Genomic DNA, 14,013 nt, shown 5'->3' with positions numbered 1-14,013 from the left:
TTACGGTTAAGTCTTGCTCGCTGGTTCTCGCCACGTCAGGTCCCTCTTCTACTGGCGTGGTGTCTCGTTTCCCTGATCCTTCTTCAGCTTGTTGCAGTCGCGCTTGAGGTGACCAGGCTTCTTGCAGTAGTAGCACACGTCTGCTCAGCAGGTGCGTAGTGACCAGGCTTGTACGAGCGCTTGTTGAACGGCTTCCTGTCTTGGGTAGCGGTCGACCTTGGTGGCCCACGGAAGCGTTGCTCACGCTCCGATCTCTCACGCCCCGTCTTGCGTTCGGCACCGAAGTGAGACATCTTGTACTTGACGGCTTGGTCCATCGCCTCGCTCAACTCTGTCGGGTTCTGAAGCTTGACGTAGGCTTGGGTCGCGCGCATGAGGCTGTCGCAGTAGTAGCTGACTTGCTCCACTTCACCAATGCTCTCGACACGGAAAATCAGAGAGGAATATTTCCCGTTGTACTCCTCGATGTCTCCGCCCTGGCGCAGCTGTCCAAGCTTCTGCCGCAGCATGGCTTGGTAGTTGGAGGCTTCGAAGTGCGAGATCGCGTCACGGGAGAACTGTCCCCACGTCTGATCCTCCGCTGGCGTTCTCAAGGCCCAGAACAGGAACCATCCGGACGCGAGTTCTTCCATAGCCATACCGGCGATCGAGGGCAGTGTGTCGTTCTCATCGGAGGCGTCGTGTCCATGGATGCGACACAGTGTCTCGACTTGGAATAGCCACTGACGCACGTCTTCGTCGCGCTTCCCCTTGAACTTCGGCAAACCACTTGGCACACGGGGCTTATGGTCGCCACTCGTGGCGCGCGCAGCTTGGTTAGTAGCTTCCAGCGTCGCAATCTGGGCGCGCAGCTGTGTGAGTTGCGCCTCCAGTTCAGACTGACTTTCTTCCTCCGCAGTGTGGTCGACTAGGGGTTGTTGCTTGCGTGTTGGGGCCATGGTCGCTTGGACTGGACCAATATATGCTACCAGTATTACAAGACAACCTGTAGGAAGAGGAATGCGCGCTAGGGGCTGGCGGGGAGATTCCAAAAGTGCTGTCTTCTCCCCAAGCCTAAGCTCCTGCAGCCATACACGTGGCTGGAGCCCCTAATATTAATATCCCTTGTAATCTGTTCTAGCTCTAATTCTGATCTACTGCTATAATATGTTACAACAACCTTGTATACATCAGCTTCAACAACTTCATTTGGAAATCGATCTCTTCGCGTCTTACATGGCTTCATTCTTGAAAATCGCGCCCTCGCCTCAGTTCCTACGGCAAGCTTCTACCAGTAATTTATCCTACTCCAGAGCGGGCGCATGACTGGGTAAAACCAGCTACTAATGTATTCTTGATGCATATATGTCATGACTACAGCAACAAGCAAACGCGTCTGCTCATCTAGCTCGAAATGGCGTGTCCAACCTGGGCAGAGCTCACTGAACAAGTCAATGTACCTGAAGATGTGGGCGAAGCTATCGTCCTCGTCGAAGTTTAACCACCACCCAACGCTTGGTGATCCGTCGATGTCCGGTGCTAGCAGTCTCGTATTCAAGACGGGGACCATGCAAGCCAGTAAGCTGTCCGATCTCCAGTTCGTTGCAGAGGACCAGTGCGGGGACCACGGTTGGTGGTGCAACCGCTCCATGGAGTCTCGGTCATCAATCTCTTTTCAACACACTACATGATAACGCTGAATACACCAGGTGCACTGCTATTGAGAAGGGGTTTGCTTGAAAGGTATATCTGCTATCCAAGTCCAGGGAGCTGATCCCTTCGTCCGCGCGCACCGCACTACCAGTCGCCCACTTATCAAATCTAGCTGAGCTGCTCTGGCGCAGCCTCACTTGAACGACCGCTTCTCTGTCGAGAGGATCCCGAAGCCCAGAACCAGCGACGCCATCACTCAGTAAAGCTAAGCTGAGATCAAGTGTCCGGTCGACGACCAGATCCAGATAGATGACGGCAGTGTTCACCCTATGAATGGCTCCGCGCCCGCCTAAAGATGGGAGAACCTCGTGATGACCACGCGCATTGCCGCCGTCGACGTCGCTTATGGAACAGCTAGCAGCATTCTCTATTCGGTGCTCAACCACTACTTGCACCTGCCCATAACGTAAGCCATCTTCGTTCTGCTCATGGCCGCGCTACCTCTCGGTTAGCCTTAATACATAGATCGCTGCCCTCCACACCACAACTTCATCCAGAAGGCCACCACAGGAGCCAACGGCTTAGACAGTGCCGCATTCGTAGCCGACGGTCGCGTTCATCGCGAATGTACTCGTCGTGGAGGTTCCGGCGAAGGTCACACAGAGCCGCAGCCATCCGTTGGCGCGTCAACGATGCCGCGCTCAGTGCTACCAGCACATCATAGTCTTCCATCGTGTTGTTCTTCAAGTGCGCTGCGTCGAAATGTCGAGTAAACCAAAATAAGCCATCGGGGAGGGCTCGTCCTCTTGTCTTTTCATAAATGTAGACATCCGTTCTCAATATTTGCCCAAGTTCTGGATGTTCCATGCGCTGAGCCATACAAAATTTCATATGTTATTTGTAAGTGGGCTCTATCGGCACGACGCATTATTTTTTATGGTAGTTTTGGGACCGCTTTGCGATCGAACATGCTTAAATATCACCTAGCCCTATGATCAAACGTGAGTACAAACCGAGGGGCGTCAAACCTTTTATGCAGGTTTTGGAAGGCGCCCACTGCACAATTGCACTTTAAAATACATAAATACAATAAAAAAGACATAACATGAAATATAATAAACGATGGTAATTGTCGCACAAAAACATCAATGTTTCGTCGTGTCGGTTCATCACGTGAAAACCGACATGGCTTCAAATAGGTCTACTGCTGCCACAGTGTATATCTGAGCAGGATGGAATTGTGCATCGTTATATTATTCGCTCACTGCTTAGAATAACTTCCGCCTGGTACTAATATGCTATATTTCTAGACACCGAACCCGTAAAGAAATTTCCAGTGGCGCTTCGAAGCATACACGACGTCCATGCCGGTGGCTGTCTTCCGGTTGCAGTGCTCCGATTAAGCCACCGCATCGGGAATCAAGTTGGCCAGGTAGACCCTCAGCACAGCTTGCGTTTCATGGTATACGAGTGCCGACATTCGTGAGCCAACCTCCGAATCGCAGGCCTAGTGATGCCTTGAATGTTATCACGGAGAATCTTGCGGTAACATTTGGTGCCACCTTGTCCGAGGCCTTGCGCCCCCTTGCCTCGCCCAGCCATGGCGTGTGCTGTACAGTGCCAATTGCGAAGTGTGCGTGAAGTGTAACAGTGATATGTGTCGTGTAAGAAAACACGAGTTTACGAGTCCTCGCCCTATCAACCGAAGTGCTTAGGACGAGCCCTACCAACACACACGTCTACCCCCGAAAAGTCGGCGATAGATTGTCGGAATAATAAAACGTCTACCCCCGAAAAATCGGCGATAGATTGTCGGAATAATAAAACCTGAAGACCAGGTCCGATCCCTTATACGGGCTGGAATGTGCCTCCCTGTGAGTTGCGGGTCAGGTAGGTTTACCCTTACGTAAAAGATAAGAGCATCCTTAGCCACGAGCTACGGCTAGGATGCAATGTGTAATTTTTGCTTTCGCACTAATGAGGCGAGACGGGTGAACGCCTGACCGCCCAGGTGTATAGCTTAGCGCGTCCCGGGTGTAGACTCCCGAATGGAGTGCACCCAGAACAAACCCTAGCCGGAGATAGTACACCAGGATGTACACTCCAACCGGTCCTTGTGAACAATCCCTGTGGGTTCGTTTGTCTTCGTAACCAGGGGTCTTCAACCGTGAATGAGTTGTATTGATACTTGTAGATCGCTAGGAAGCAGGGCAGAACGTAACCTTCCTGGACGTTGCCTCTGACAGTCTCAGATAACCAAGTAATACAAACAGATACAGAGTTGTATACAAACACGTAGCCCTTCTTTATTCTTTTGGACCGTGAAAGGGTCGGCCACTACTCCAGTCAACTCCAGCCAGACTCCGGGATACTGGTCAATCCCGGTCGGCTTTGGCTCACGCGCACCACCCTCAAGTACTGAGGGAAACTAACAAAATCAATTACATCCTATCACACAATAGCTCTTAGATCAATACTTTCCACCCGGGGCTACTCCAACCGGGGTGAAAAGGTAATCCGTAATATGAAATGCGGGGCCTTCCTAGTCTGGACGAGCTCAACCGCAACTAGGAAATAAAATGGGATGGATCAACTTCGGGTTGTCGCCCGGTACTCACCCCAACTTGGACTGGACTTGGTTGCGGCAGCTCGACCCAGATGTCACAGTTGCTGGACCCTCACACGTAGACTTAGTCGGTCCTCCGGGAATGCACGTCCGGCAGCCTGCTCCAACTCACTTGCGCGATCCTTGGCAAACGAACTCTGTTTATCTGTTTATCTGTTATCTGTTGTCTCTCTGTCTGTCTGTCTGTCTGTCTAACTTCTACCGTCCTTTACATGCACTTCATCTTGACTTGACTTCACTATGGTCGTGTCGTCGCAATCGTCCGCGGACCCTCGTAGCATACTTCCAGCAAATATAATCATCCCTGGGTACGCAAGCGAAGATCAATGTTCCACGGAATCCAAACAGATCTTGGCTGGTCGGCTTGGTCGTTCGGAAACATCTTGGACTTTGTATACTGGATCTTCATATCTGGGATGGTCTCTTGGTATCTCCGTCCGGGATCAAGGATTACCTCCAAACGGGATCACACTCCACCTGGGCTTCACATCTGGGATGTCTTGGACAAGTTCACGGATTCTGGGTCTTTACTCGATCCGGTCGGGCTCCTCTTGCGTTGTACAGTGCACCAAGAGTAGGCGGCCTCCAGTCGGAGGCACTTCTACGCTCCCTTGGGCTTTGCCTTTCGTTCGTTACTTGGATCCGGCGGGGGCTTTCCTTGGTTTACATCCGGGGTCACCAAACCTTGTATTCTGCCAACGCGAGTCCGGCCGGGATCCACTTCTCCCATACGCCATGTGTCGCTGCCTCCCTCTCCCAGATTAAGCTTCTGAGCCAACCAATCACAAGCTCGGCTCGGGGAATCCCGAAAAATCTCCAATCCCATCGTGTCACTAAACCTCTGTGATCCCTCAGAAAGGAAGGGTACCAGGCCAATCGAAGCCTTATACAGGGGCGCCGGGGCGAAGCCTCGGTTAGAAGTCAAATACACTGGGGGCCCGTGCCTCACACCCAGTCGAACGTACAACTGTACAGAGGTCTCTAATACCTCTCAACACTCGGCCACCTACTCGCTCTTGGCCTTACCAGGATGAACACTCGGTCAATGCACCTTATGCTCACCGGCAGACATACCCCGTGTAGCAGAGTGTATCCAGACCCTACACTAAGCTTAGCGACTTGCCGTAGACGGACTTGACCCTTGTATGGCTTGGGGGGAAATTCTGCTCTGTTTAACGATTAGAGGCTGTCCGATCTCGCCTAAAACCAATCCCTAATACCTATTCAAACATCCAGTGTGGACTGAGCTTTCGAGCTGACCCTACAATCGGACGGAACCTCGTCCTAAATCCAAACTCCTACTGTACCCACTACGAAACTTCGGAGGCCTCGGCAGGCGGTTTATTTTGACCCGCCGAGACACTCCTGTCACACCGTAGTCTCTATCAATCTTCTTGGCACTAAAGCGCGGGAAATGTGACTTACCAATCCGAGCATTCGGTCAGCAATCACTCACAAGATCAAGGCAGTTAGACCTCGGCCGAACTCGCCCGGCTGCAGTCATTTCTCGATCTCACAGCGGCCCCCAACTCGGCCCGAGCCGTGTCAAGTGGTGAGTGCCGTGTTGCCTTCGCGCCTCTCTGCGCTCCGGCGCCATGCAATCTTCTGGTGGTCCTGGGTCGTCACCAACTCCCGCCTCTGCAGGAGCACGCGGGGTCGCGGGCAGTCTCCAGGCCGCGTCTTCGGTCGTCGCATATCATACTTGGGCTCCAAGCGCTGGAGAGACTTCTGCTTCGACTGCAGTGGCTCCGACGTTGCCAACTGCTGCCTTGCCGTCTGCTAGCGGGGCTTCGTCGGACCCTGCATGTACTCAGCTGATCCTCCGACTTTCGCCGGACTCAAGCCCTCTGCGCAAGCCTTCGTCAAAATGCTGCGCACTTCTGTCGCACCGGCGACCCGCTTCCTGAAACTGTGTACGAGGCCTCGGGACCTCCTCCGCATTCATCTGCGCAGTGATATGCTGTCGAAGACATCGGCCATCACGAGGTGAGGACTGCTGTCGAGGAAGTCCAAGATATCATGGAACGTTGTTTGGCAAACCTCGCTCAGTTGGTGGTCAAGTCCCTTCGTCAAGAGCACGACCACGCCTCACGCCAGCTGAGAAAATCCAACTCGGCCATGGCTACAATCGACGAGACGGTCGCTCTCCCGAAGTATCAGTGTGAGCGCTACGAGGCATCGCTCAAGGCGTCGGACTCGCTTCTGGCGAAGGACCGTGAGCTTTTTAAGTCGGGTCTCCAAGAGTACAACCGCAACATGCGGCAGCTCCGAAGCCTGCTCGTCAACCAAGCGCGTAGCCAACCGGAGGCTCGAGAGCTCGTTCGTCGCATGGGTGACAACGTCCTGCCCGGAGCAATCGATGCTTTCTTGGAGGTGTTCGACTCTGCGTACTCCGCTCCAAGTGTGATTTCTGCAACTCCAAGTTCTCGTGAATCCTCGTCTCGTGCTGGCACTACACGCCGTCGAGCTGCTGCTCCGGCTGATGCCCAAGCCGATGTCTAGATGGAGCCAGCTGAGTCAGGCAATGACTCAGACGACGAGTCGACCAGTCCTCGACCAGCCAAGCGTCGTAAGCATGCTCATCGCAAGTCTCGGGAGACGCAACAAACTGTGCGGGTGCGCGCGTCTTCTCGTACGTGTGCTGCATCCTAGCGGGCTACAAGACTCGGTCGTTCCTCTGTCAACCTGCAGGAGAGGGCTCGTGCCAGGTCGGCTTCTCGCCCTTCGTCACCCACGACCCCAGTCGAGTCTGCGGCTCCACGGCTCGTCCTGTGGCGTCACAATCTTTGGCGGCTGGTTCGGCTGCCTCCAGCACAATTCCTCCGGCTTCTCCTCACCCTTCCGAGGCTTCTACTGCCTTTTATCCGACTCATCAGAGGCTGAGGTCGCGTTCGAGACATCGGGTCGGAATGAGGAAGTTGAGGACAAGCGTTCTGCGGAGAGTTCGCCGTTCGAGGCTTCTGTCGTAATTCCACCGCGTTGTGACGGGTGTCCAGTTCGTCCGGCTTCGACTGCGTCTGGTCTCCGCTCCATGTCAGATGTTGAGCGTGCGAATGCGCCAGACGACGAGGTTATCGGCGACGCTACCGCACCCTGCGCTACCGAGCCTTCGGCCCCGGCTTCTCCTCTACGTTCGCGTTCCCAAGGTTCGACTGGCCGAGGCCGACAGCGCAATTCTCGTGTCCAAGTTGTGGCAACTCTCTCTGCGGCTAGCGCAGCCGAGATGTCAAGCTTTGCTCGGGCGTCTACACCGCCAGCCCCAGTCCACGGGGAACAACCTCTCGTTCGGATGTCCCGCAAGCTGCCGGATACTGCGACCCCGTTTCTCGACCTTCCGTTCCAAGCGTATGGGGCCAAGCCGTGCTGGTGCATCATCCAGAACGTTCGGATGCCTCGGCCTATTGTCGGCGACGTGATGGTAGAGTGCTCGGTCAAGGGTACCGAGGCTTGGTCTGACTGGACGAACCCAGATCACCCATTGCAGGGGGAAGTCGGACGGGCCTCGCCTGTTCGAGGTTGAGGCGTCCATGCCAGACGTTCCAATTTCAATTCGCGCCGAGGTTCGAGCGCTGTTGGTAAAGCTCTGGCGGCAGTTCACGGGCCGGTCTGTCGGCCGCACCGAGAAGAACGACTTGGGCTTCTCGCTGTTCGAACGAGGACACTGGATTTCTATTACTGCAGTTCCGTGTTTCCCCCAGACTCTGGCAGAGACCTTCGGCGAGGACTCGCCTGAGTACTGCGCGATCCTGGCGGCGTAGGTTAAGTACAACCGCGAGCGCAACAACCGTGCAGACCGCCTGCGTCTGCAGATCCCGAAGCGCTGGTGGCAGTGGTGCTTTCCAGACTTCGCTGGCCACATCTCGTGCGAGACCGAAACGATGCTCGAGCCTTCGATGCTCCAGTATTCGTTCGAGAATTTGACTTGGGCTCCCAGGTCGGACAATTGGGTTTCGGAGTGCTTGGAGCTGGATGGACACCAGCCTTGGCGCAACTGTTGGGTGGATGTGCCGTCCGAGCACCCGTACAACACAACCTTCGCTCCATACAACCCCATGGTTCCACTCTTCGTTCCGCGTGGCATGACTGTTCGTGAAGTCGCGACAGCTATTACGGTCAACCCAGTGCTGGACCCTCGCCGTGTTACGGCTCCGTGGGTGCGCGAGTTCACGAACTTTCACGGGGATCCTTTCGGCTTGCAGGAGGACGGGCAGCCAGGTGAAGACGAAGTCTCGGAAGAGGAGGAAGTCGAGGAGCTGATCGGAGAGATCGAGTCTCCAGTTGCTGAAGAGTCTTCGGAAGAGGCTCAGGACGAGTCTCGCCGCGCCGTGGATGCTCAAGAGTCTTCGGACGAGACTACGCAAGCGCAAGGAGCTCAAGATGCAGCAATGGCCACAAGGGGCTCGGCTCAAGATCGCGTCGCGGCTTCGGAGGCCCCTGTTGAGGAGGCCCCAGCCAGCGAGACTCCTGCCGATGCGCCACGTTCCCCTTCACGTGATCCTGAACGCGCTGCCACATAGGGCGAAGCTTCACCGGTCACGCGTCTCCGCGTTTTGGCCAAGGTCGCGTCGTCTTCGGACGCCTAAGCTTCGTTCCAGTTCTCCATAATTCCTTCATGTTTAGGTCGAGCTAGATCAGGGTATCCAGACAGTTCGTTCGTAGTATAACTAGCTCGCCCATGCAATTTAGTAGTCGTTTGTCCCTCTTCAGTTGTTCTCCATAGTTTCTCCACTCGTGATCTCCGCATCCTAAAGTCGTCCACTTCAACATACAAATGTACAAACTTCTTTCCGCAGTAACATGTTTCGTCTGCTGGGGCAGGCTGCGTAGCCCTGCCGGCAGTTCATCATTGTGAGAGGGGTGCAACTAGTCCTCGTCAGCGACTTGAACCATTCGCAACCTTCGGTCACGTCGTTTCTCGCGTAGATAGTCATACACCAGTCCGCCACAAGACAGATTCGACGCGGGCTCCGACGAGGGTTAGTCATAGCCGACCCACTTCACCTTGAACTCTCGGTCGGCTCGCTCAGTGCTCGTCGAGAGGGGAATTCGGTCACCCAAGATGGCTTCAACCTCATACTCGCCTGCCAGGTGGTCGGGTTCCCAACTATCTTCCGGGAGTAACTCCTCGTCGAAATCCAGTCGCGTCTCCTCGGATACTTCAGCAGCAAGTCGAGCCTTCGGCCGATCGCCAAACTCGTTGACCGCCTTCAGCCGGGACACATGCACTACCGGGTAGAATCGGTAACCACTCTTGTCAGACAAATCCAACTCGTACGCATACTCGTCAACCTTCTGCTTGATGCGGAAGGGATTATGCTATCGATGAGCCAACTTCTTGGTCAATCACGTTCCATGTAAAGCCACGCACGATCACCAGGCTGGAAGAGAGACTTCGGTGCGGGACCTGGTGTGTCGCCCTCACCCTCTGCACCTGTCGGATCATCTTCCGAGGTTTCACCAGTCGCGGAAGGTGGAAGCGCAGCACGTTCCGCTCGGCTCAAAGCCTCGTTATGTTTTTGGGCACGCCGAGCTTTCTCGACTGCTTGGTACTCTTTAGCCATTTCCAACGCAACCTCCTGTTGCCTGTTGACCTCTCGGCGCCACGCCAACGCATCGGACTGTCGCCCGACACCACGCTTCAGTGATGAGGACATTGCTCGGAGGGTGGACCTTGCGTCCCATCTTGCGTCCCATCCGTGCACCAAGTAAAAGGGCGTGTCCTTCCTCGTGGCGTCCTGCGAGTGGTTAATCGCAAAGATCAACTTCTCCACAATCTCATCCCAGTCTTGTTGCAGCGGGTCCTCCGCACTGATTGCACTACGGTCTTGACCAAGCGTTCCTGCTGGCCGTTAGCCTGCGGCCGATAGCTTAACGTAGCCCTAGATCTCGACTGCATCATCTCGGCGAAGGTTTGGAAGACCTCGCTCATGAAGCGCGGGTCTCGGTCATGCCTGATCAGAGACGGCGCTCCGAACCTTCGGTACACGCACTCTTCGAATGCTTGTGCTACACAGAGTGCAGATGTGTCCGCCATCGCCTTGCCCATGACGAATCTAGTGAACGCACACTGAAAGAGTAGCAGTGCGGTATTGCCCCGCCGAGGCTTCGGTAGGGGTATCACGAAATCCATCGAGACAATTTGTAGCGGACGCTCGGCCAGAATGTTGCCTGGGGAGTACCCACGTAACTGCGGGCGACTCTTGCTTGAGCTACAGTCTGGACACGAGCGTACGTGCTTCTCCACACCGGCAAATAAGCCAATCCAATAGTAGTCAGCTTTGACGCGGTGGTAGGTTCGGACGATACCTTGGTGACCGCACTCCAACTAGTCATGACAGTTCTGTAGGATCTCCTGAACCATCGCTGTTGGCACCACTAGACGTAGTGTCGTCTCCTCGGCCCGGTCGCGACCCCACCGACGGTTCGCACCAAGGAAATACAGCAAGCCATCTTCGCTTAACACGAACTTGTCAGCCATCTTCCAGGCCTCGCGTGCAGCTTTGTAGCCAAGCTTCGCTTCTTCTCCCCTTAGCACCGTCTTGAGGTTTGACCACCGGAGCTCCTCATCCTGAGCTGTGCCAATGCGCCTGCGCCGTTCTTCCTGCACAACTAGCGGGTCGATGTCGTCAGCACTCGGTTCATGGACCACCGTTGCGTCAGGTCTCGGTTGGTCCGGAAGTTCGTTAGACTCTTCGTTGCTGATGTGGTGGAGTCCCTCAGATAGGAACTAATAAACTCCCACACGTGTCCTGCCACGCAACTACGGGGGGGGGGGGTTACCCCTGCAAGCCAAATACCCAAAGACAACGAGAACTAGTCCCGAGATCTCTAGGCCTCACCTTGTGTACCCTTGTAGCAAGACTCGGATCTTTATCTAGCGTAATTCCTAGAAGACGTGTACTATGAAGGGGTGAATATGGGGTTCCTTACACTCGCAGGCAGAGACTTAGGTTAACTCTGTCGCGGATGCACTTGTACAGCGAGGTAACTCTTCCCACTGTACGACAACTTGTTGTACAATATGTACGAGATATACTGGAGATCTCCTGCCGCAGCTAGTCTGCAGGTCCAAACCAAAGTGCGAGACGCACACCAATACCTTACTAAACCGTTTAGAGTGTCCTACTGTCGAACACTGAGAGCTGATCTCCTGAGTCCAGACAATGCAACACACTACGCTACTAGAAGGTTACCGGGGAGGCCAAATCAATCCAGAACCCCGAGTACACTTTGCAAGTAGGTAGGAAACAGTCACAGTACACACGTAGGCGCTAACCGAACAACACAAAGACTAATATGAAGAAGTACCTTGTCTCGTTGTTGGAAATTCTGAACTGAACTGCCTATCTACCGGCGGCTCGTCTGCCGGCCAACCAACCAACCAGTATGCTGCACGCTTTTATCTCATGACGTCATCTGCTGTGTCATCGTCCTTGTTACGGGCCTCCCCGTTCTGGATCTCCATAAACACAATCCTTCAACCCGCATTACGACACACTCCTGTCTAAGATTACGACAAGATGGGTGCAAGTGTTCATGGAAAAACACCGAATCGTCCTGCAAGCACACACCGGAAGGCGCCAGGTCAGCCCGGAAAAACAAGAGCAGATTGAGCGCGAAGTTGCCTCCCATCTCGGCGAGTTGAAGCGCGACTTCGAGAGCGGTAGGCTGGACGAGAACATCGTTGAGAACATTGACGAAACCCACTTCGTCACTGATTTTGATAAAGGAAAGACGCTCGGATTTGTCGCGGAGAAACAAGTGAAGTACGCCGATGTCGTCTCAGGTGGCGAGGGTATGACAATGGTTGTCCGCATCTCGGGTGGTGCGAGCGGCTACATCCATCCACCAATGTTGATCTTTACGAACGCAAACCGGAGTTACCCGATTCGAGGAGTTGGTGACGATGTCAATGGAGTCTGCTATCGGACGGGGCCGAAGGGATGAATGGACAAGCGGCTTTTCCGAGAGTACCTTCAAGAAAGAAGAGCTCTAGCGGCAGATCCTCGTGGACGTCAGACGGTCATCTTTCTCGACAATTGCTCCGGCCATTTAGATGAATCCGATTGTGAAGACGAGCTCCACCGTCTGAATGGGCGTCTGCGTTATTTGCCACTCAACGCCACTGATCTGTGCCAGCCCGCCGACTCCTTTGTCATTGCCAAGATCAAAGACGTGTGGTTGCGCATGTGGAGCGAGAAGAAGATTGAGCTGATTGAAGATAAAGAATGGCAGAATAAGGCAAGAAAAGATGACAGCTACTCGGTAAAGCTGAAGAATCCAGGCAAGAAGTTTTTCTTGGAGCTGGCTGCTGCTGCTGTAAAGGAAGTCAACGGAAAGAGAGACAAGAATGGGATCAATTGCGCCATAAAAGCGATGATGCGCTGTGGTTTATCCCTTGGTGTTGATGGGAATTGGCGCACAACCCAGTTGTTCTCACACTTACAGGAGATCGTGAAGAAGTATTCGACTGAGTTTGAAGGTAAGGTCAACTCTGCAGAGCGCGGCGGCGTGGCATCGGAGAGCGAGGAGAAGAAAAGCGCGCCTCCAACATTTCAGCAGTAATGAACAGTGCGTGCAATGAAGCGCTTGTTTAGCTTACTTGAATACATTTTGGTAATGTCGGACTTTGTTCAGAATTAGTTTGTCAATATTTGTTCAGAATTGGTGTGTGTTCAAAATTAGTATGTGTAAGCTGATGACAGACTATTTAGTGTGAGCTCGTAAAAAAACTGCTTACACAAATTAGTATGTGACATACTAATTGCTGTAACCACTGTACCGCGCTATTGTTTTGTATGGGAAATGACCCATACAAACGTCAAGTCAAAAGACATAGTGAAAAAAATGCCAAAGCTGCAAACCCTAGCACATATTGAAAGCAAGTGATTTGGCGATCCATACAATTTCTAGTCACTTGGGGTTTAGCATAGAGCGGACATTTAAGGGATTTCAGCCAATAGAAAGCTATATTGGCTAAAACAGAGATCTATTGGCTAAAAATTTAGGAGGGTACATTTTTGACGACGCAGAATACAGTCGTACCACTCTCGTGTGCCATAGACAGGCGCAACAGCCAATAATACTAACTTTACCGCTTTTGCGAATTTCGAGCTGAAAACTTGGTGTCTCACGTTTGGGAACATGCTGCATTCAGTGGTACCACTATCAAGTGCCAGAGACAGGACAAACAGCTTCATTCTAGCTCCTCTATACATCCTGCATTCTGCACACGCCGGCGTCAGTTTTAAGTCGCGCAAGCTAAAAACTTGGGGTCACACGTTTTGAAAGACGTTGAATTCAGACAGCCATGTGTAGTAGCAGCGGTACGCCCCTGAAGACGCCTCTGATCACGTTTTCGAATATTGCGTGTGTGCGGCAGATACGATTGTCGTTACCCTTCTGTTTTCTGTGGCTGGGTTAAAATAGCGCACAAGGGACGTATTTACTAGTGGCATGTGTCAGAGTCGAGTCAGTTATCCATTATTTGATAGCTGCTAGTTTCGGGCATACGAAGGTTACGCTTTGGGAGCCGAAAGTTAATCCATTTTGAACACAAGTGTAGTAGATTATGAGAAGTGGAGTACATAATCGTACACGAGGAAAATGTGGTAGTATACATGGTGTAAGTATACATTGATGGGTAACAGTGGTAACAAACCAAATGATCTACTTTTTAGTCGATAATAAACCAAATTATGCACTATAATCCAAAATATCTATTAATGTGTAATTTGATTTAGGTATGTTGAAGT

At 53.1% G+C, this 14,013-nt stretch overlaps 4 protein-coding genes across 4 annotated transcripts; 1 reads left to right on the top strand and 3 right to left on the bottom strand.

Annotated features, from left to right (window-relative positions):
- Positions 1-83: 83 nt before the first annotated feature.
- Positions 84-938, bottom strand: PHYSODRAFT_258166 (hypothetical protein; the record flags this gene model as incomplete). The annotated part of the gene is made up of 1 exon (XM_009517890.1): positions 84-938. The coding sequence occupies one exon, from the start codon at positions 936-938 to the stop codon at positions 84-86; it is 855 nt and encodes a 284-aa protein (XP_009516185.1).
- Positions 939-3,072: 2,134 nt separating this feature from the next.
- On the bottom strand, positions 3,073-3,234 carry PHYSODRAFT_258170 (hypothetical protein; the record flags this gene model as incomplete). The annotated part of the gene is made up of 1 exon (XM_009517889.1): positions 3,073-3,234. The coding sequence occupies one exon, from the start codon at positions 3,232-3,234 to the stop codon at positions 3,073-3,075; it is 162 nt and encodes a 53-aa protein (XP_009516184.1).
- Positions 3,235-10,583: 7,349 nt separating this feature from the next.
- On the bottom strand, positions 10,584-11,723 carry PHYSODRAFT_322525 (hypothetical protein; the record flags this gene model as incomplete). Its single annotated transcript, XM_009517888.1, has 2 exons — positions 10,584-10,973; positions 11,670-11,723. The coding sequence occupies 2 exons, from the start codon at positions 11,721-11,723 to the stop codon at positions 10,584-10,586; spliced, it is 444 nt and encodes a 147-aa protein (XP_009516183.1).
- Positions 11,724-11,761: 38 nt separating this feature from the next.
- Positions 11,762-12,205, top strand: PHYSODRAFT_476503 (hypothetical protein; the record flags this gene model as incomplete). The annotated part of the gene is made up of 1 exon (XM_009517887.1): positions 11,762-12,205. A coding segment is annotated over one exon (444 nt), but the record flags the coding sequence as incomplete, so codon positions are not given.
- Between the last annotated feature and the right edge of the window lie 1,808 nt (positions 12,206-14,013).

The sequence above is a fragment of the Phytophthora sojae genome (genome assembly GCF_000149755.1).
Source record: "Phytophthora sojae unplaced genomic scaffold PHYSOscaffold_1, whole genome shotgun sequence".
In the NCBI taxonomy this organism is placed as follows: Eukaryota; Oomycota; class Peronosporomycetes; order Peronosporales; family Peronosporaceae; genus Phytophthora; species Phytophthora sojae.
Note: the sequence above shows the minus strand (reverse complement) of the source record. Positions and strands in the feature narration are given on the sequence as shown.